The sequence below is a fragment of the Phyllobates terribilis genome, unplaced genomic scaffold (assembly GCF_046119375.1).
Source record: "Phyllobates terribilis strain yellow unplaced genomic scaffold, ASM4611937v1 Scaffold_7__3_contigs__length_470593459, whole genome shotgun sequence".
Lineage (NCBI taxonomy): Eukaryota > Metazoa > Chordata > Amphibia > Anura > Dendrobatidae > Phyllobates > Phyllobates terribilis.
Window position 1 is genome coordinate 149,213,409 of NW_027362767.1, and position 20,500 is coordinate 149,233,908.

General features: G+C 42.2%; 1 protein-coding gene across 1 annotated transcript; it reads right to left on the bottom strand.

The window, feature by feature from the left end:
* Positions 1-387: 387 nt before the first annotated feature.
* On the bottom strand, positions 388-1,326 carry LOC141152975 (olfactory receptor 5V1-like). The gene has a single exon (XM_073637635.1). It carries the CDS (start codon positions 1,324-1,326, stop codon positions 388-390), a length of 939 nt encoding a protein of 312 aa, XP_073493736.1.
* Between the last annotated feature and the right edge of the window lie 19,174 nt (positions 1,327-20,500).

Sequence of the window (20,500 nt, forward strand, 5' to 3'; positions counted from 1 at the left end):
ACTTCCTTCCAGCAACATCAGGCGGAACTAAGGGCACTTATCTCTGCATCCTCAACTTCGTCTATGCAATGCGCCTCCAATAATGCCACTGGAGAAGAGTCCCAGATTCATCTTTGGTAAATTATAACATTTTTAATTACTTAATTCTAATATGCCTGGTTTTGTTATAAGCATAGTAGGAAAGCTAAATCGTAACTCCCTAATGATGTAGTGGTCCATAGTCTACTGATGGGTCCTGTTCATTATCAGTTTCTGTAAATGTCGTAACCTACTTATATGTTCAAAAGCATTGATCTTCTGTTATTTTTGGTTGCTTTTATGATGATTTTTCCATAAGTAAAAATAGAAATACTGATACTGTTGAAAAAAAAAATAACCAGAAGCCATTTAGTGGTCTACTGACTGTCTAATCAGCTTTATTTTAATAGTGCTCTTAACATCCTTGTTCCTCATACTGTAGATGATGGGATTCAACATTGGAGTCACCGCTGTGTACAGAATGGACACAGTCTTGTCCGTCTCAGGAGAGTGCATGGAACGAGGTCTCATATACATGAACATAATGGTCCCATAATATAGCGACACTACAGTAAGGTGTGAGGCACACGTTGAGAAAGCTTTTTGCCTCCCTTGTGAAGAACGGATCTTCAGTATCGTATAGATGATGTGGACATATGAAATTAGGGTCAAGACGAAAGAAGACGAGGCTATGATCACGGCTGAGATGTACATTGCTAATTCATTGAACCAAGTGTCCTTGCAAGACAATTGAAAAAATGGAGGCATCTCACAGAAGAAGTGGTTGATATGATGTGATCTACAGTAGGGTAGATGGAAGGTAAGGACCACATGAATGGCTGAGTTCATGAAGCAAAAACTCCATGATCCAGCAGCTAAACAGGAGCACAATATCTTGCTCATTATGTTGGTATAGTGCAAGGGCTTACAAATGGCTACAAATCTATCATAAGCCATGATGGCAAGTAGTATGCACTCTGTGGCTCCCAATGCCAAATGGAAATACATTTGAAATGCACATCCCAATATAGAAATACTTCTGTCCTCAGAAATGGTGTTTATGAGAATTTTGGGGACTATGGTGGAGGAGAAGCAGATGTCAATTATCGAGAGATTGCTAAGGAAAAAGTACATTGGTGTCTGCAGTTTGGAATTGATCCTCACCACGATGACCAGTAGAACATTCCCTGCCAATGTCATAATATACATCACCAAGAATATGACAAAGCAGATGATCTGGAAATGCAGGACATTAGACAGACCGAGGAGGATGAAACTTCCTGGAGATGTTTGGTTTGTACCTTCCATTACTTTTTGGTTCCTGGACAATAATGGAAAAAATACATATTTAGAGATACAGATAGTTAAACTTTATGCACAGTCTGGGAGATTGCTTGGTCATCCGGTGGGACTGTCTGGCCCTGGATCTGATATGTCTCCATTTTAAGGCTACAACATGTTAAACACCTCTCTCATCTTCTCTTTTCCCTCTATCTTTTAATTCTCTATACGTGTGGTTTAATACTCAGAACTTCGCAGAAAAACATGACACTTTTCATTGCGTTTTTCTTGCCATTATTTTTTTGACCAAAAACGAAGATATTACATTACATAAAAGTCTATATTTAAATAGAAAATGAACAACATACAAAAATGTGGCTTTTTTGGGGTTAGTGACATTTCTTTTTTAAATAAAAAATTGTCAGCATTTGACATTTTTGCTGGCATTTTTTCCCATAGACTTTGTCAGGAAAATTTTTTTAATGTACATAATAAAATTAATAAAAACTTCACAAAAATGAAATAAAAATGTATGTAATATTTTTAAAAAATGCTGTTGCTTTTACTTGTGTTTCTTTCATTCATTTTAGAACATCCAATGATAACACTTTGAAAAGTAAAAACTTTTGTATACTTCCCATTTTCCAATCTTGGAGCAGCGACTTCAAGGAGTGGAAACAATAAGACCAAGGAAAGAAGCCATTGAGTGCAATTCAAGAGCAGATACACAGCAAAACATCATCGAAAATAATTGTACAATACATTCAGTAAATTACATTTTTAACTTTTATTTTCAGATGACTTCCCTGGACCCTGAGCTGCTGAGCTAAAGTATCTGTTGACCTTTTGTGATTTCAACTATTTTTTTAATATAAAAACCTACCTTATGGAGGACACGTATTTGGCAAAACTAGAAGATATTACCTTCATTTGGTTAAAACAATTGTGTAAGTATCCAAATAGTTATCCTTAGCTTTTTAATCTTTTACTCGTATTGTCAAATGATGGTGAACCTTCTAGAATGACCGATCCTATCAAAGAGCAAATTATATTGCTTTACACATATATGTGTTGTGTTATCAGGCTATATAAGTCCCTTGTGCAAATGCTTCAACAGAGGAGGTAAATGTAATAGATTTCCCTGTAGAAGTCATGCTCTCAAGGTATTTACATTTTTTTTTTTTACCATCAAAGTAATTTTGAAAGAATTCTCAAAACTTATACTAAATATAAAAAAAAGTATTTTATTTTCAAATGACTTAAATTACATTTTTGAGCTGTTGAAATAGTGAATATAAGCCTATCACGTGTAACACTGCGTTTGCTTCAGTGTTAACAACATTTTCAGTGGCCTGGCAAGCAGAAATCTAAGAAGAAACAAGTCAGATGTAAAATCCATTGCTGGCCCCTCTGCATGGTTCCCCTTCTCCCTCTATGCGTGGATGGCGACATACTTACCTACGCGGCTGCGACAACGTCCTTGTGTTCCTCTGCCTCCTTCTCCTGTGCACACCGCACAGGCTTCCAGCGATGCGCCTAGTGCGAGTGCGCGCCAATAGATGGGAGGCCTCTTGTATTAAAGGCACCCTCTCCAATAGGGAGGTGCCTGAGCAACCCCTATAGTTACTTTGTGGTAGTGTGTGTGCAACTGTATGTTGCCAGGTCCTCGCTCTCAGTCTATTATAGTTATTCCCTTATATGTATCGTTCCTGTAGTCTTGTGTAGTGTATATGTGACCCTGGAATGGCTCCGGCGGTACCTGAACCGTTTCCAGAGATGGAAATCTATTCTTGAATCCCACGTTTTCTGAACTGTCTATCAGTCTCCATATCCTTCCTGTCAGTGACTCCGCTCCCGTGTCCCCATCTAGCGAACCTGATCCCTGGGGTCGGCAGTTGCGGTACCGGTGACTGCCTAGGATTGGTACCTGGTGGCTACCTTGCAGGTCAAGCCTGACTCCACCATCAGGAGCTCCAGTGAGCACCAGGTAGCCGCTTAGCTACGCCCCTCTATAGGCAAGCCTGGCCCCATCTCACAGTGAGTCTACGAACCACGTGTGCCACCTGTGACCATGACACCAACAAGCACAAGCAGTAGACCAAACGTAGAAAACAAAAGTGTAACGAATTCCTTCCCTTCGACTCCACTCTGTCTTTTAGGAAATGTGCAAGTTAGCAGTAGTGATGGGCGAACCCGAACAGTAAAGTTTGAGATCCATACCGAACACCTACTGTTCGAGCACGAACCCCGAACATGGACAACACAGCCTCTGATCAGCAGTAGTAGCATTACCGCCTATTAATAGATAGTCGTTCGTACTTACTTGTAGGAATATAGGAGTAGCTAGATGGTGGCCCGATTCTAACGCATGGGTATTCTAGAATATGTATGCGGCAGACCGGGCGTGACTAATCAGCGAAGCAGTGTTTAAATGGGTTGTGCACTACTTTAAATTAACCCCCCAATGTATCCCCCCCGGGGCCCCTAATGAATTTTGTAATTACGTCATGTTATCAATACTGCTTGTGACAACATCGCTGACCACTCACAGCCAGCACGTAATTCCCCCGGCTGCATCCGGCTCCTGCTTCCGCTTACATCACGACTATTTGCGGCTGCAGCCAGGGGTCTCCTGTTCCACGTACCACGGTGAATGACGGGCTGTGGGTGGAGTTATCCCCAATCGTGTCACACCCAGCATCCACCGCGCGCTCTGTCAATGAATGCGCGTGTGGTGGATGTCGGGTGTGACGGGATGGGGGATAACCCCGCCCACAGCCCATCACTCACCGTGGAACGCAAAAGGGGAGACCCCTTGGCTGCAGCCGCAAATAGTCGTGACATAAGCGGAAGCAAGAGCCGGCTGCAGCCGGGGGTCACATGCTGCCTGTGCGCGGTGACCCGAGTATAAGCCAAGACCCCTAATTTTGCAACAAAAAACTGGGAAAATTTATTGACTTGAGTATAAGCCTAGGGTGGGAAATGCAGTAGCTACTGTTAAATTTCCATATCCTGGTATGTATGGCACCCTTATCCCCTAATTGTGGTTTGTAAGGCTCCGTCATTCCCCTAATCCTGGTTTGTATGGCCCCCTTATCTTGGCTTGTACGGCCCCCTCATCCTGGCTTGCATGGCCTCCTCATCCTGGCTTGTATGGCCCCCTCATCCTGGTTTTGTATGATCTCCTCATTCCCCCATCCCCACAGCACAGTTAAAAAAATAAACACTAATACTCACCTTCTTTCCTTACCTCTGCTCCAGCGCTGTCTGTTCTATCTACAGCAGCTCCTGGCAGGATCGCCGGTCATCTCCCAGCTGCATTGCCGCTGACCTCCATGTGGCTACCATCGGGAGATCAGCGGCTAGGGACGCTTATCTCCCTACGGCAAGTGTGAATGGAGGACCGGGGAGCGGCGCCGCCTAGGCCGCGGGTCGGGGTACTTCTGCTACGAGCAGCTGGGAGATGACTGCGCGGCAGATGAGCCGCTAACGGCTGCCATCTTGTTCTGAAATTTCACGTCGCTGATTGGCCGCGGCCAGACTAATCAGCGACGCAGGATTTCCTGGCCGGACAGACAGACAGGAAAAGCCGATTATATAGTAGATGCCCGTGTCCTCGCGCCCCTACGCTCGTATCGCCCTCGCTTCATAGGGGGGGCATGTTTTAGGGTGAGTAGACATTGCCTTATATAAGGAAATGTCATCCGGTCTCATATCCAGCCCGGTATGTGGGATTTCTTCCGGAATGTGGTGGCAGCGTAAGCCCCTGTCGGCGCATGTGTCACCACACGTCACATCCTGTGGGACACTTCCGCCCACCGACAGTGGAACGCAAGAGTGCCACCGCTGCTAAGCAGCGATGCACACGCTGGCGCGCCCTGCATCAGCGGGCGAAAGGTCCGGAGAGACAGTGGCACGCATGCGCACTAGGCAACGAAGGAAAGGAATTATAGAGAAGGACGGTAAGTGTAATAAAAAAAGTCCTACAATATTCAAATACCGTGCCTTGTGAAAGTATTTGGCCCCCTTGAACTTTTCTACCTTTTGCCACATTTCTGGCTTCAAACATAAAGATATAAAATTCTATTTTCTTTGGGAAGAATCAGCAACAAGTGGGGCACAATCGTGAAGTGGAATGAAATTTATTGGATATTTTAAACTTTTTTTTAAAAATTAAAAACTGAAAAGTGGGGCGTGCAATATTATTCGGCCCCCTTGAGTAGAGATGAGCGTTGTTCGCCAATCTCAAATTCGAGCTGTTTTGGGCGGTGTTCGAGCCGTTCGGCGAACACGAACGATTTGAGAAAAATTCGGCTGTTCGAGGTTATGTTCGATAACTGTTCGTGCACCAAAATCATAACTGGATTTTTTCTCAGTAATGATGAAAATTAATGTTAATACGCAGTTTGAGTGTACAGCGGGGTGGGGGGAGGGGCAGGGGATGGATCTCTGCAGGAATAATGAAGATCTCCATTTTTTTTTCTCTTTCCCGCATTTACAGTGGGGAGGTGCAATCTGTCAGCCTATCAGCAGCGCACACACGGAGCGAAGTGCTTTTTTTCACACAAGCAAGGGCATGTGTGATTGGCAGTGTATGTCACATGTCCTTGCCCTATAAGACCAAGCCATTTTCCCCGTCGCCACCATTTTCTCACTGCTGCAGCTGCATGTTAGACGGCACCGCTGTTGCTGTGTGCACTATACCTTGTTAATTTCAAGCCAATTTTCGCACAAATCTACAGATAGCTTGGGAGTAGGGAATAGTTGTGATTGCAGTCCTTTTAAGGACTAGGTTACAGCATTTCCTACGACTTTTATAAGGCAGGTCTGTGCTCTTAAATAGATAGATTGTGGGAGTAAAGACTAATTGTAATTGCAGTCCTTTTCAGGACAAGGTTACATCAGTTCCTATCAGTTTTTGCCAGGCAGGTCTGTGCCAGTGCTGTGCAAGTTTTTTTCACAGCATTTGGCTGAATCTAGCAAAGCTAATCCTTTTTGGCCTATTGCAAAGTGTGTTAGTCAGTGGAGTAGCCTATCTGTGCTGCAAGATATACCACCTGTGTATAGAATACCAATTATTTTACTGCACCTAGTGAAGTAAAATCTTTTGGGCATAGCATCATTCTATTAGTCCATCTATACTGACCTCCATCAGGTTGCAAATTGAATATAATTTTTTTCTGCATCTAGCTCTGAAAAAATATTTGGCCTTCTAGCAGTGTGTGGGACTTTCTCTATTAGTCCATCTATACAGACCTCCATCAGGTTGCAAACTGAATATATTTTTTTCTGCATCTACCTCTGAAACAATATTGGGCTTGTAGCTGTGTGTGGGACTTGTTCTATTAATCCATCTATACAGACCTCCATCAGGTTGCAAACTGAATATAATTTTTTTCTGCATCTACCTCTGAAAAAATATTTGGGCTTCTAGCTGTGTGTGGGACTTGTTCTATTACTCCATCTATACTGACCTCCATCAGGTTGCAAATTGAATACAATTTTTTTCTGCATTTAGCTCTGAAAAAATATTTGGCCTTCTAGCAGTGTGTGGGACTTTCTCTATTAGTCCATCTATACTGACCTCCATCAGGTTGCAAACTGAATATAATTTTTTTCTGCATCTAGCTTTGAAAAAATATTTGGCCTTCTAGCAGTGTGTGGGACTTTCTCTATTAGTCCATCTATACTGACCTCCATGAGGTTGCAAACTGAATATAATTTTTTTTGCATCTAGCTCTGAAAAAATATTTGGCCTTCTAGCAGTGTGTGGGACTTGTTCTATTAGTCCATCTATACTGACCTCCATCAGGTTGCAAATTCAAAATAATTTTTTGTCTGCATCTAGCTCTGAAAAAATATTTGGCCTTCTAGCAGTGTGTGGGACTTTCTCTATTAGTCCATCTATACTGACCTCCATCAGGTTGAAAACTGAATTTTTTTTTTCTGCATCTACCTCTGAAAAAATATTTGGGCTTCTAGCTGTGTGTGGGACTAGTTCTATTAATCCATCTATACTGACCTCCATCAGGTTGCAAATTGAATATAATTTTTTTCTGCATCTAGCTCTGAAAAAATATTGGGCTTCTAGCTGTGTGTGGGACTTGTTGTATTAGTCCATCTATACTGACCTCCATCAGGTTGCAAACTGAATATATTTTTTTCTGCATCTACCTCTGAAAAAATATTGGGCTTCTAGCTGTGTGTGGGACTTGTTCTATTAATCCATCTATACAGACCTCCATCAGGTTGCAAACTGAATATATTTTTTTCTGCATCTACCTCTGAAACAATATTGGGCTTGTAGCTGTGTGTGGGACTTGTTCTATTAATCCATCTATACAGACCTCCATCAGGTTGCAAACTGAATATAATTTTTTTCTGCATCTACCTCTGAAAAAATATTTGGGCTTCTAGCTGTGTGTGGGACTTGTTCTATTACTCCATCTATACTGACCTCCATCAGGTTGCAAATTGAATACAATTTTTTTCTGCATCTAGCTCTGAAAAAATATTGGGCTTCTAGCTGTGTGTGGGACTTGTTGTATTAGTCCATCTATACTGACCTCCATCAGGTTGCAAACTGAATATAATTTTTTTCTGCATCTAGCTCTGAAAAAATATTTGGCCTTCTAGCAGTGTGTGGGACTTTCTCTATTAGTCCATCTATACTGACCTCCATCAGGTTGCAAACTGAATATAATTTTTTTCTGCATCTAGCTTTGAAAAAATATTTGGCCTTCTAGCAGTGTGTGGGACTTTCTCTATTAGTCCATCTATACTGACCTCCATGAGGTTGCAAACTGAATATAATTTTTTTTGCATCTAGCTCTGAAAAAATATTTGGCCTTCTAGCAGTGTGTGGGACTTGTTCTATTAGTCCATCTATACTGACCTCCATCAGGTTGCAAATTCAAAATAATTTTTTGTCTGCATCTAGCTCTGAAAAAATATTTGGCCTTCTAGCAGTGTGTGGGACTTTCTCTATTAGTCCATCTATACTGACCTCCATCAGGTTGAAAACTGAATATTTTTTTTTCTGCATCTACCTCTGAAAAAATATTTGGGCTTCTAGCTGTGTGTGGGACTTGTTCTATTACTCCATCTATACTGACCTCCATCAGGTTGCAAATTGAATATAATTTTTTTCTGCATCTAGCTCTGAAAAAATATTGGGCTTCTAGCTGTGTGTGGGACTTGTTGTATTAGTCCATCTATACTGACCTCCATCAGGTTGCAAACTGAATATATTTTTTTCTGCATCTACCTCTGAAAAAATATTGGGCTTCTAGCTGTGTGTGGGACTTGTTCTATTACTCCATCTATACTGACCTCTATCAGGTTGCAAACTGAATATATTTTTTTCTGCATCTACCTCTGAAAAATTATTGGGCTTCTAGCTGTGTGTGGGACTTGTTCTATTAATCCATCTATACAGACCTCCATCAGGTTGCAAACTGAATATAATTTTTTTCTGCATCTACCTCTGAAAAAATATTTGGCCTTCTAGCAGTGTGTGGGACTTTGTCTATTATTCCATCTATACTGACCTCCATCAGGTTGCAAATTAAAAATAATTTTTATCTGCATCTAGCTCTGAAAAAATATTTGGGCTTCTAGCAGTGTGTGGGACTTGTTCTATTAGTCCATCTATACTGACCTCCATCAGGTTGCAAACTGAATATATTTTTTTCTGCATCTACCTCTGAAAAAATATTGGGCTTCTAGCTGTGTGTGGGACTTGTTCTATTAATCCATCTATACAGACCTCCATCAGGTTGCAAACTGAATATAATTTTTTTCTGCATCTAGCTCTGAAAAAATATTTGGCCTTCTAGCAGTGTGTGGGACTTTCTCTATTAGTCCATCTATACTGACCTCCATCAGATTGCAAATTAAAAATAATTTTTATCTGCATCTACCTCTGAAAAAATATTTGGGCTTCTAGCTGTGTGTGGGACTTGTTCTATTACTCCATCTATACTGACCTCCATCAGGTTGCAAATTGAATATAATTTTTTTCTGCATCTAGCTCTGAAAAAATATTGGGCTTCTAGCTGTGTGTGGGACTTGTTGTATTAGTCCATCTATACTGACCTCCATCAGGATGTAAACTGAATATATTTTTTTCTGCATCTACCTCTGAAAAAATATTCTGCTTCTAGCTGTGTGTGGGACTTGTTCTATTAATCCATCTATACAGACCTCCATCAGGTTGCAAACTGAATATAATTTTTTTCTGCATCTACCTCTGAAAAAATATTTGGCCTTCTAGCAGTGTGTGGGACTTTCTCTATTAGTCCATCTATACTGACCTCCATCAGGTTGCAAATTAAAAAAAAAATTTTTTCTGCATCTAGCTCTGAAAAAATATTTGGGCTTCTAGCTGTGTGTGGGACTTGTTCTATTACTCCATCTATACTGACCTCCATCAGGTTGCAAATTGAAGATAATTTTTTTCTGCATCTAGCTCTGAAAAAATATTGGGCTTCTAGCTGTGTGTGGGACTTGTTGTATTAGTCCATCTATACTGACCTCCATCAGGTTGCAAACTGAATATATTTTTTTCTGCATCTACCTCTGAAAAAATATTGGGCTTCTAGCTGTGTGTGGGACTTGTTCTATTAATCCATCTATACAGACCTCCATCAGGTTGCAAACTGAATATATTTTTTTCTGCATCTGCCTCTGAAAAAATATTGGGCTTCTAGCTGTGTGTGGGACTTGTTCTATTAGTCCATCTATACTGACCTCCATCAGGTTGCAAATTGAATATAATTTTTTTCTGCATCTAGCTCTGAAAAAATATTTGGCCTTCTAGCAGTGTGTGGGACTTTCTCTATTAGTCCATCTATACTGACCTCCATCAGGTTGCAAACTGAATATATTTTTTTCTGCATCTACCTCTGAAAAAATATTGGGCTTGTAGCTGTGTGTGGGACTTGTTCTATTAATCCATCTATACAGACCTCCATCAGGTTGCAAACTGAATATAATTTTTTTCTGCATCTACCTCTGAAAAAATATTTGGGCTCCTAGCTGTGTGTGGGACTTGTTCTATTACTCCATCTATACTGACCTCCATCAGGTTGCAAATTGAATATAATTTTTTTCTGCATCTAGCTCTGAAAAAATATTGGGCTTCTAGCTGTGTGTGGGACTTGTTGTATTAGTCCATCTATACTGACCTCCATCAGGTTGCAAACTGAATATATTTTTTTCTGCATCTACCTCTGAAAAAATATTGGGCTTCTAGCTGTGTGTGGGACTTGTTCTATTAATCCATCTATACAGACCTCCATCAGGTTGCAAACTGAATATAATTTTTTTCTGCATCTAGCTCTGAAAAAATATTTGGCCTTCTAGCAGTGTGTGGGACTTTCTCTATTAGTCCATCTATACTGACCTCCATCAGGTTGCAAACTGAATTTAATTTTTTTCTGCATCTAGCTCTGAAAAAATATTTGGCCTTCTAGCAGTGTGTGGGACTTTCTCTATTAGTCCATCTATACTGACCTCCATCAGGTTGCAAACTGAATATAATTTTTTTCTGCATCTAGCTCTGAAAAAATATTTGGCCTTCTAGCAGTGTGTGGGACTTGTTCTATTAGTCCATCTATACTGACCTCCATCAGGTTGCAAATTCAAAATAATTTTTTGTCTGCATCTAGCTCTGAAAAAATAATTGGCCTTCTAGCAGTGTGTGGGACTTTCTCTATTAGTCCATCTATACTGACCTCCATCAGGTTGCAAACTGAATATTTTTTTTTCTGCATCTAACTCTGAAAAAATATTTGGGCTTCTAGCTGTGTGTGGGACTTGTTGTATTAGTCCATCTATACTGACCTCCATCAGGTTGCAAACTGAATATAATTTTTTTCTGCATCTACCTCTGAAAAAATATTTGGCCTTCTAGCAGTGTGTGGGACTTTCTCTATTAGTCCATCTATACTGACCTCCATCAGGTTGCAAATTAAAAATAATTTTTATCTGCATCTAGCTCTGAAAAAATATTTGGGCTTCTAGCAGTGTGTGGGACTTGTTCTATTACTGCATCTATACTGACCTCCATCAGGTTGCAAATTGAATATAATTTTTTTCTGCATCTAGCTCTGAAAAAATATTGGGCTTCTAGCTGTGTGTGGGAATTGTTGTATTAGTCCATCTATACTGACCTCCATCAGGTTGCAAACTGAATATATTTTTTTCTGCATCTACCTCTGAAAAAATATTGGGCTTCTAGCAGTGTGTGGGACTTTCTCTATTAGTCCATCTATGCTGACCTCCATCAGGTTGCAAATTAAAAATAATTTTTATCTGCATCTACCTCTGAAAAAATATTTGGGTTTCTAGCTGTGTGTGGGACTTGTTCTATTACTCCATCTATACTGACCTCCATCAGGTTGCAAATTGAATACAATTTTTTTCTGCATCTAGCGCTGAGAAAATATTGGGCTTCTAGCTGTGTGTGGGACTTGTTCTATTAATCCATCTATACAGACCTCCATCAGTTTGCAAACTGAAAATAATTTTTTTCTGCATCTACCTCTGAAAAAATATTTAGCCTTCTAGCAGTGTGTGGGACTTTCTCTATTAGTCCATCTATACTGACCTCCATCAGGTTGCAAATTGAATATAATTTTTTTCTGCATCTAGCTCTGAAAAAATATTTGGCCTTCTAGCAGTGTGTGGGACTTTCTCTATTAGTCCATCTATACTGACCTCCATCAGGTTGCAAACTGAATATATTTTTTTCAGCATCTACCTCTGAAAAAATATTGGGCTTGTAGCTGTGTGTGGGACTTGTTCTATTAATCCATCTATACAGACCTCCATCAGGTTGCAAACTGAATATAATTTTTTTCTGCATCTACCTCTGAAAAAATATTTGGGCTTCTATCTGTGTGTGGGACTTGTTCTATTACTCCATCTATACTGACCTCCATCAGGTTGCAAATTGAATATAATTTTTTTCTGCATCTAGCTCTGAAAAAATATTGGGCTTCTAGCTGTGTGTGGGACTTGTTGTATTAGTCCATCTATACTGACCTCCATCAGGTTGCAAACTGAATATATTTTTTTCTGCATCTACCTCTGAAAAAATATTGGGCTTCTAGCTGTGTGTGGGACTTGTTCTATTAATCCATCTATACAGACCTCCATCAGGTTGCAAACTGAATATAATTTTTTTCTGCATCTAGCTCTGAAAAAATATTTGGCCTTCTAGCAGTGTGTGGGACTTTCTCTATTAGTCCATCTATACTGACCTCCATCAGGTTGCAAACTGAATATAATTTTTTTCTGCATCTAGCTCTGAAAAAATATTTGGCCTTCTAGCAGTGTGTGGGACTTTCTCTATTAGTCCATCTATACTGACCTCCATCAGGTTGCAAATTGAATATAATTTTTTTCTGCATCTAGCTCTGAAAAAATATTTGGCCTTCTAGCAGTGTGTGGGACTTGTTCTATTAGTCCATCTATACTGACCTCCATCAGGTTGCAAATTCAAAATAATTTTTTGTCTGCATCTAGCTCTGAAAAAATAATTGGCCTTCTAGCAGTGTGTGGGACTTTCTCTATTAGTCCATCTATACTGACCTCCATAAGGTTGCAAACTGAATATATTTTTTTCTGCATCTACCTCTGAAAAAATATTGGGCTTCTAGCTGTGTGTGGGACTTGTTCTATTAATCCATCTATACTGACCTCCATCAGGTTGCAAACTGAATATAATTTTTTTCTGCATCTACCTCTGAAAAAATATTTGGCCTTCTAGCAGTGTGTGGGACTTTCTCTATTAGTCCATCTATACTGACCTCCATCAGGTTGCAAATTAAAAATAATTTTTATCTGCATCTAGCTCTGAAAAAATATTTGGGCTTCTAGCAGTGTGTGGGACTTGTTCTATTACTCCATCTATACTGACCTCCATCAGGTTGCAAATTGAATATAATTTTTTTCTGCATCTAGCTCTGAAAAAATATTGGGCTTCTAGCTGTGTGTGGGACTTGTTGTATTAGTCCATCTATACTGACCGCCATCAGGTTGCAAACTGAATATATTTTTTTCTGCATCTACCTCTGAAAAAATATTGGGCTTCTAGCTGTGTGTGGGACTTGTTCTATTAATCCATCTATACAGACCTCCATCAGGTTGCAAACTGAATATAATTTTTTTCTGCATCTAGCTCTGAAAAAATATTTGGCCTTCTAACAGTGTGTGGGACTTTCTCTATTAGTCCATCTATAATGACCTCCATCAGGTTGCAAATTAAAAATAATTTTTATCTGCATCTACCTCTGAAAAAATATTTGGGCTTCTAGCTGTGTGTGGGACTTGTATTACTCCATCTATACTGACCTCCATCAGGTTGCAAATTGAATATAATTTTTTTCTGCATCTAGCTCTGAAAAAGTATTGGGCTTCTAGGTGTGTGTGGGACTTGTTGTATTAGTCCATCTATACTGACCTCCATCAGGTTGCAAACTGAATATATTTTTTTCTGCATCTACCTCTGAAAAAATATTGGGCTTCTAGCAGTGTGTGGGACTTGTTCTATTAATCCATCTATACAGACCTCCATCAGGTTGCAAACTGAATATAATTTTTTTCTGCATCTAGCTCTGAAAAAATATTTGGCCTTCTAGCAGTGTGTGGGACTTTCTCTATTAGTCCATCTATACTGACCTCCATCAGGTTGCAAACTGAATATAATTTTTTTCTGCATCTAGCTCTGAAAAAATATTTGGCCTTCTAGCAGTGTGTGGGACTTTCTCTATTAGTCCATCTATACTGACCTCCATCAGGTTGCAAACTGAATATAATTTTTTTCTGCATCTAGCTCTGAAAAAATATTTGGCCTTCTAGCAGTGTGTGGGACTTGTTCTATTAGTCCACCTATACTGACCTCCATCAGGTTGCAAATTCAAAATAATTTTTTGTCTGCATCTAGCTCTGAAAAAATATTTGGCCTTCTAGCAGTGTGTGGGACTTTCTCTATTAGTCCATCTATACTGACCTCCATCAGGTTGCAAACTGAATATTTTTTTTCTGCATCTACCTCTGAAAAAATATTTGGGCTTCTAGCTGTGTGTGGGACTTGTTCTATTAGTCCATCTATACTGACCTCCATCAGGTTGCAAATTGAATATAATTTTTTTCTGCATCTAACCCAGCCAATAGTTTTGGCCTAATACCACAGTTTGGCCACTCAGCTCTGCTCGGTTCCCATCCATTGTTTTTTTGAGCAAACAACTCCAGAGTTGTGAATTAGTTAACCACCAAAATGTGTGGAAAAAGGCCTGCTGCTGGTGGAAAGGGGAATAGGCGTGTTGGGAAGGGGAAAAAAGGTTGTGTCTGTGGGGTAGGTATTAAAGCAACAGTAACATCTGCAGAAGAAAGACCATCTTCCAGCCAAACTAAAATGTCTACTTCTTTTAGCGGACAATGTGATAAGATCCCTTTCTTACGGCCACGCCAATCGCTACAAATTCCAGGTGAGGCACAAAAACAGCAGGTGCTTCAACGGATATCAAGTGCTCCTTTAAGTGGGCTCTCCTCCACATCAACTTCAACATCACAAATACTCCAGTCCTCAAAGGTGTCACCCCAATCGCACTTGCTTCCTCACAGCTCCCAAATCTCCAGCTGCCCGTCTGAGTATGAGGTAGAACAGATGGTTGAGTCTGCAGAGCTGTTTACTCATACTATAGCCTGGGAATCAGAGGTCGACTCCAGCGCTTCTGTGAATCCAGACGAGGAAATGATCTGCACTGATGCCCAGAATCTTTATGAGTCGGATCCAGGACCAGACACTGAAGGTTCTGACCGTAATGTAGACCCTCATTCTCAAACTGTAACTCCTGTTGGTGGAGACAATGAGGAAGACGATGATGAGACTCAAATACCTGATTGGAGCGACAACTTTAGTTTCTTGTCAGGGCAGGAACAGGTTGGCTCTGAGGACGACGGGTGTGATAACGCACAGGGTGATGATGATGAGGTTGGAGATCCCACTTACTGTCAACCCACAGTCAGCCAAGAGATGAGGTCAGCAGAGGAGGTGGAGGAAGATGCTAGTGACGACGAGGTCAGGTTGCGCCTTCCTGGACAGAGACGTAGTACTGGAAGCACGTCAACAACTGCATCCTCAAACACAACTCTGCCTCTCACCACAAGTCGTGGTGGCTCTTCAGGTCGCATGTGTGCTAAGCCTTGCATAGCCTGGGCATTTTTTCAGATCGATAAAGATGACCCAACTCGTGTTATCTGTAACATTTGTCAGCAAAAGCTAAGTAGAGGCCAAAAAATACATAGTTTGAGTACTTCATGCATGAACCGGCACATGGACATGAAGCATAAGTTGCAGTGGGAAGCTCAGTGTGCTACAATGCGGCCTAGCCGGCCGGGCCAACCACCGTCTGCCATATCTTGTGCATCCGCGGCCTCTTCATCCTCTGTGACTGGGGGGACAGCAGTCACACCTGTTTTGGGGCGCAGACCTGCCACCTCTTTACCCGCAACAGCCAGCGTGATTGGCAGGTCATCATTTTCTTTGGAGGTGGTAACACCAGCTGGTGTTGAGCGCTGTCCGACATCGATAGCACCACCTTTGGATCAAGGCAACCTAACATGTCCACCTGCATCTTCCTCACAGACCGGCAGTTTGCCGGGGACACCCTTATCAACCCCGTCTAAGCACAATAGCCAGACCTTGGTCCCTCAGATGTGGACAAGTAAAAGACCATTTCCTCCTAGCCATGAGAAAGCTAAGAGGTAGAATTTCACCATCTGCAAGCTCTTGGCTACAGAAATGCTGCCTTTCCGCCTGGTGGACACAGAGGATTTTCGAGACCTTATGTCCGTCGCAGTGCCCCAGTACCAGATGCCCAGTCGGCACTACTTCTCAAAGAAAGGTGTGCCTGCGCTCCACCAGCATGTCGCACACAACATCACCGCTTCTTTGAGAAACTCTGTGTGTGACAGGGTGCATTTCACCACAGACACTTGGACGAGTAGGCATGGACAGGGGCGTTACATGTCGCTGACTGGGCACTGGGTAACTATGGTGACAGCAGGACAAGGGGCTGCTGTCCAAGTCTTGCCGTCCCCACGAGTTGTGCGTCAATCCTCTTTATGTCAAAGTTCCTCCACTGCTTCTGCCTCCTCAACCTCCTCTCGGTCTTCCACCTGCACCCAAAGCCTGTCTGGTCATGCCACAAGCTTTCTAACTGCGCAGAAGGGATCCTGCACACCTCCTTACTATGCTGGCAGTAGGGCTCAACGTCATCAGGCGGTTTTACTTTGAAATGTCTGGGAAATGTGAGTCACACAGCTGAGGAGTTGTAGTCAGCTCTGGAGAACCAATTTCATGAATGGTTGTCTCCACTGGACCTGAAACCAGGGAAGGCCGTGTGCGACAATGCTGCAAACCTGGGTGCGGCCCTTCGCCGGGGCAATGTCACACACGTGCCTTGTATGGCTCACGTGTTGAACCTGGTTGTCCAGCAATTTTTAGCCCACTATCCCAGACTAGATGGCCTTCTGCAGAGGGCACGGTCGCTGTGTGCTCACTTCCGCCGTTCGCATCCCGCAGCTCAGCGACTTACATCTCTACAGAAGTCGTTGGGCCTGCCACTTCACCGGCTAAAATGCGATGTGCCTACCCGGTGGAATTCAACTCTGTACATGTTGCAGCGACTGTGGCAGCACCGACAAGCCCTGGTGCAATACGTTCTGACGTATAGCCTGGGCCAACGAGATCCAGACGTGGGGCAAATCACGCTGGAGGAGTGGTCTCAGATCAGGGACCTATGCACCCTTCTGCACAGTTTTGAAATGGCGACGAAGATGTTTAGTGCTGACGATGCCATTATCAGCATGACTATTCCGGTGATTTACATGCTGGAGCACATGTTAAACAGAATTCGGAGTCAGGTGGTGGCACAAGAGGAGGTGGAGAAAGTAGAGGAGGAGGAGTTGTATGCGGAAGGGCTAACATCTGCAAGGTCCAGACGGTCGGCAGCACCAAGGCGGCAGGCATGTGAGGGTGGGGGAGATGGTTTTACCAGGGCGCATGGTAGCAGCCAAACTAGTGAGGAAGGTGCAGGAGCCCAGGAAGAAGTGGAGGACGAACTGATGGAAGACTCATCAGATGAGGGAGACCTTGATCACATTTCTGTTGTGCGAGGTTGGGGGGAGAGGACAGAGGAAGGAAGCATGATTGTTACCTCGCCACCAACACAACAGGGACTTGGTGCTCCTGGATGCGCAACACACATGAGTGCCTTCTTGCTGCACTACCTGCAACATGACCCTCGAATTGGGAGAATTAGAAATAATCCTGACTACTGGGTTGCCACACTGTTAGATCCCCGGTACAAAAGTAAATTTGCAGAAATTATTCCTGCCATAGAAAGGGATGCACGCATGCAGGAGTATCAGCAGAGACTGTTGCAGAATCTTACATGTGCTTTTCCACAAAACACCAGTGGTGCACGTAGTGAATCTCACAGTTCCAACTTGCCAACCGTGGGACCGTCAAGTGTTCAGCACTCAAACCATAACAGAACCACAGTATCTGCTGGTAACATCAATTTTGCGGAATCATTTCACCACTTTTTTAGCCCATCCTTTGCAAGGCCACAGGAGACAAGAAGTCTGACACATAGTCAACGCCTAGAGACGATGGTACAGGAGTATCTCCAAGTAAACATTGAAGCCATGACTGTGTCACTGGACCCTTGCTCTTTTTGGGCTTCCAATCTGGATAAATGGCCGGAGCTAGCCACTTACGCCTTGGAGATCTTGTCATGCCCCGCAGCCAGCGTTCTGTCTGAACGTGTGTTCAGCGCTGCTGGTGGTGTGCTGACAGATAAGCGCACGCGGCTCTCCACTGATAATGTAGACAGACTCACGTTCATAAAGATGAACAAATCATGGATCCGAAACGACTTTTCTACCCCTGTGTCATCCTGGGGAGAGTAAAAGATGGATGATTGGTTAAAATCACCCTACCAACCGTTTTAAGCTTTCAAATTACTAATCATGTTTATCTGTATCTTGGCTGGAAAATAATTTGGGCTTTGTAGCAGTGTGCAGCACTGATTCTATTAGGCCATCTATAATAAGCTCCACCAGATTTAAAATTACTAATCATGTTTATCTGTATCTTGGCTGGAAAATAATTTGGGCTTTGTAGCAGTGTGCAGCACTGATCCTATTAGGCTATCTATACTAAGCTCCACCAGATTTAAAATTAATAATAATTTTTAGCTGCATCTAGCCCGGAAAATAATTTTGGGGCTCCGAGATGCGCAAGACACATAAGTGCCTTCTTGCTGCACTACCTGCAACATGACCCTCATATTGTCAGAATTCGAAGTAATCATGACTACTGGGTTGCCACACTCTTAGATCTGCCAAACTTTTCGATCAAACTTTTCATTTTAATAAAGACCAAAAAAATGGTCATTTTTGAAATTATAAGCATTAGCAGGTTATTAGAAACTGAAATCAAACAGTTTTCAACTCAAAACTTTATTCTAGGTGATGTTACATTTTCACATAGGACCCCTTGTTCGAAAGGAGCTTCTGAACTCTCTCGTCCATTGAATTTGTCAGGTTTTGGATGGTTTCTGCTTCAATTGTTTTGCATGAGGACAGTATACCCTCCCAGAGCTGTTGCTTAGATGTGAACTGCCTCCCGCCATCATAGACACTCCTTTTGATGATGCTCCAGAGGTTCTGAATGGGGTAGAGGTCAGGGGAGCATGGGGGTCACACCATAAGTTTGTCCCCTTTTATGCCCATATCAGCCAGAGATGCAGATGTTTTATGTGCAGCATGAGATGGTGCATTATCATGCAAAAAAATGATCTTGCTGTGAAATACACGGTTCTTCTTCTTGAACCATGGCAGGAAGTGCTGTTTGAGAAAATCCACATACATTATGGAGTTCATCTTTAGCGCCTTCAGGGATCCTAAAGGGGCCGACAATCTCTCTCCCCATGATTCCAGCCCAAAACATTACTCCACCTCCTCCTTGTTGGCGCTGTAGCCGTGTTTGCGTGGGGTGTCCATCAACCAGCCATCCTCCACTCCATCCATCTGGACCATCGAGCGCTGCATGGCACTCATCCGTGAACAAAACAGTTTTGAAATCAGTCTTCATGTAATGTTTGGCCCACTGGAGCCGTTTCTGCTTGTGTGAAGTGGATAGAGGAGGTCGACAGGATGGCGTATGCACAGCTGCAAACCTCTGAAGGACCCTGCATCTTGTTGTTCGGGGGACGTTGGAGGCACCAGCAGCTTCAAAAACTTGTCTGCTGCTATGACAAGGCTTTTTTGCCGCTGCTCTTTTAACCTGACGTAATTGCTTGTAGGAAAGAGTCCTCAATTTGCCCTTATCAGCACGCACACGTGTGTACTGTGAATCAGCTACATACTTCTTGATTGCCAAGACACTTCATCCTGATCATCGCACAATGTTGATTGTAGTCATGCCTTGACCTAAACACTCCACAATTTGTTGCTTCTCAGCAGCCGACACATCCTTTTTCTTTCCCATTTTGGCAGAGAATGTAGGCTGCTTAATAATGTGAGACAGCCTTCTTAAGTAGTCTTGCCTTTCATTGGACACACCTGCCAAACTAATTAGCACAGGTGTCTGCAATTGCTTACAGTGATATAAAGAGCCCTGACACACATCACCATCAATGAGTTTAACTGACAAACAAACAAATTCTTCCCTTATCACTCCTAAACACTTTTTGCATAATAATTTGGAACACAGTGTACATGTGCTTTTCCACAAAACACCAGTGGTTCACGTAGTGAATCTTACAGTTCTAACTTGCCAACCGTGGTCTGTATGGAGTTGTTCAATAAAGGGCCCAAAATTAAGATAACATAGATGGGAGAGGTCTCTATGAATAGGAATTCCTAAGTATTTGATACCCTGTGAGGGCCAGGCAAAGGGAAAGTTGGACTGGATGGAATCCTATATGGATTTGGGGAGGGAGACATCGAGGGCCTCAGACTTCGCTGCATTGATTTTAAAATTTGACCATGTAACAAAGTGATCTATTTCAGCCATAACAGCATGGATGGATATATGTGATTGAGTGATATATACTAGGACATCATCAGCAAATAAAGAGCACTTGTACTCGGTGCCTCCCACCTCAATCCACCTAATATT

Bases quoted from the DNA above. Each gene is read 5' to 3' on its own strand.
- LOC141152975 (XM_073637635.1), bottom strand. From the start codon at position 1,326: ATGGAAGGTACAAACCAAACATCTCCAGGAAGTTTCATCCTCCTCGGT.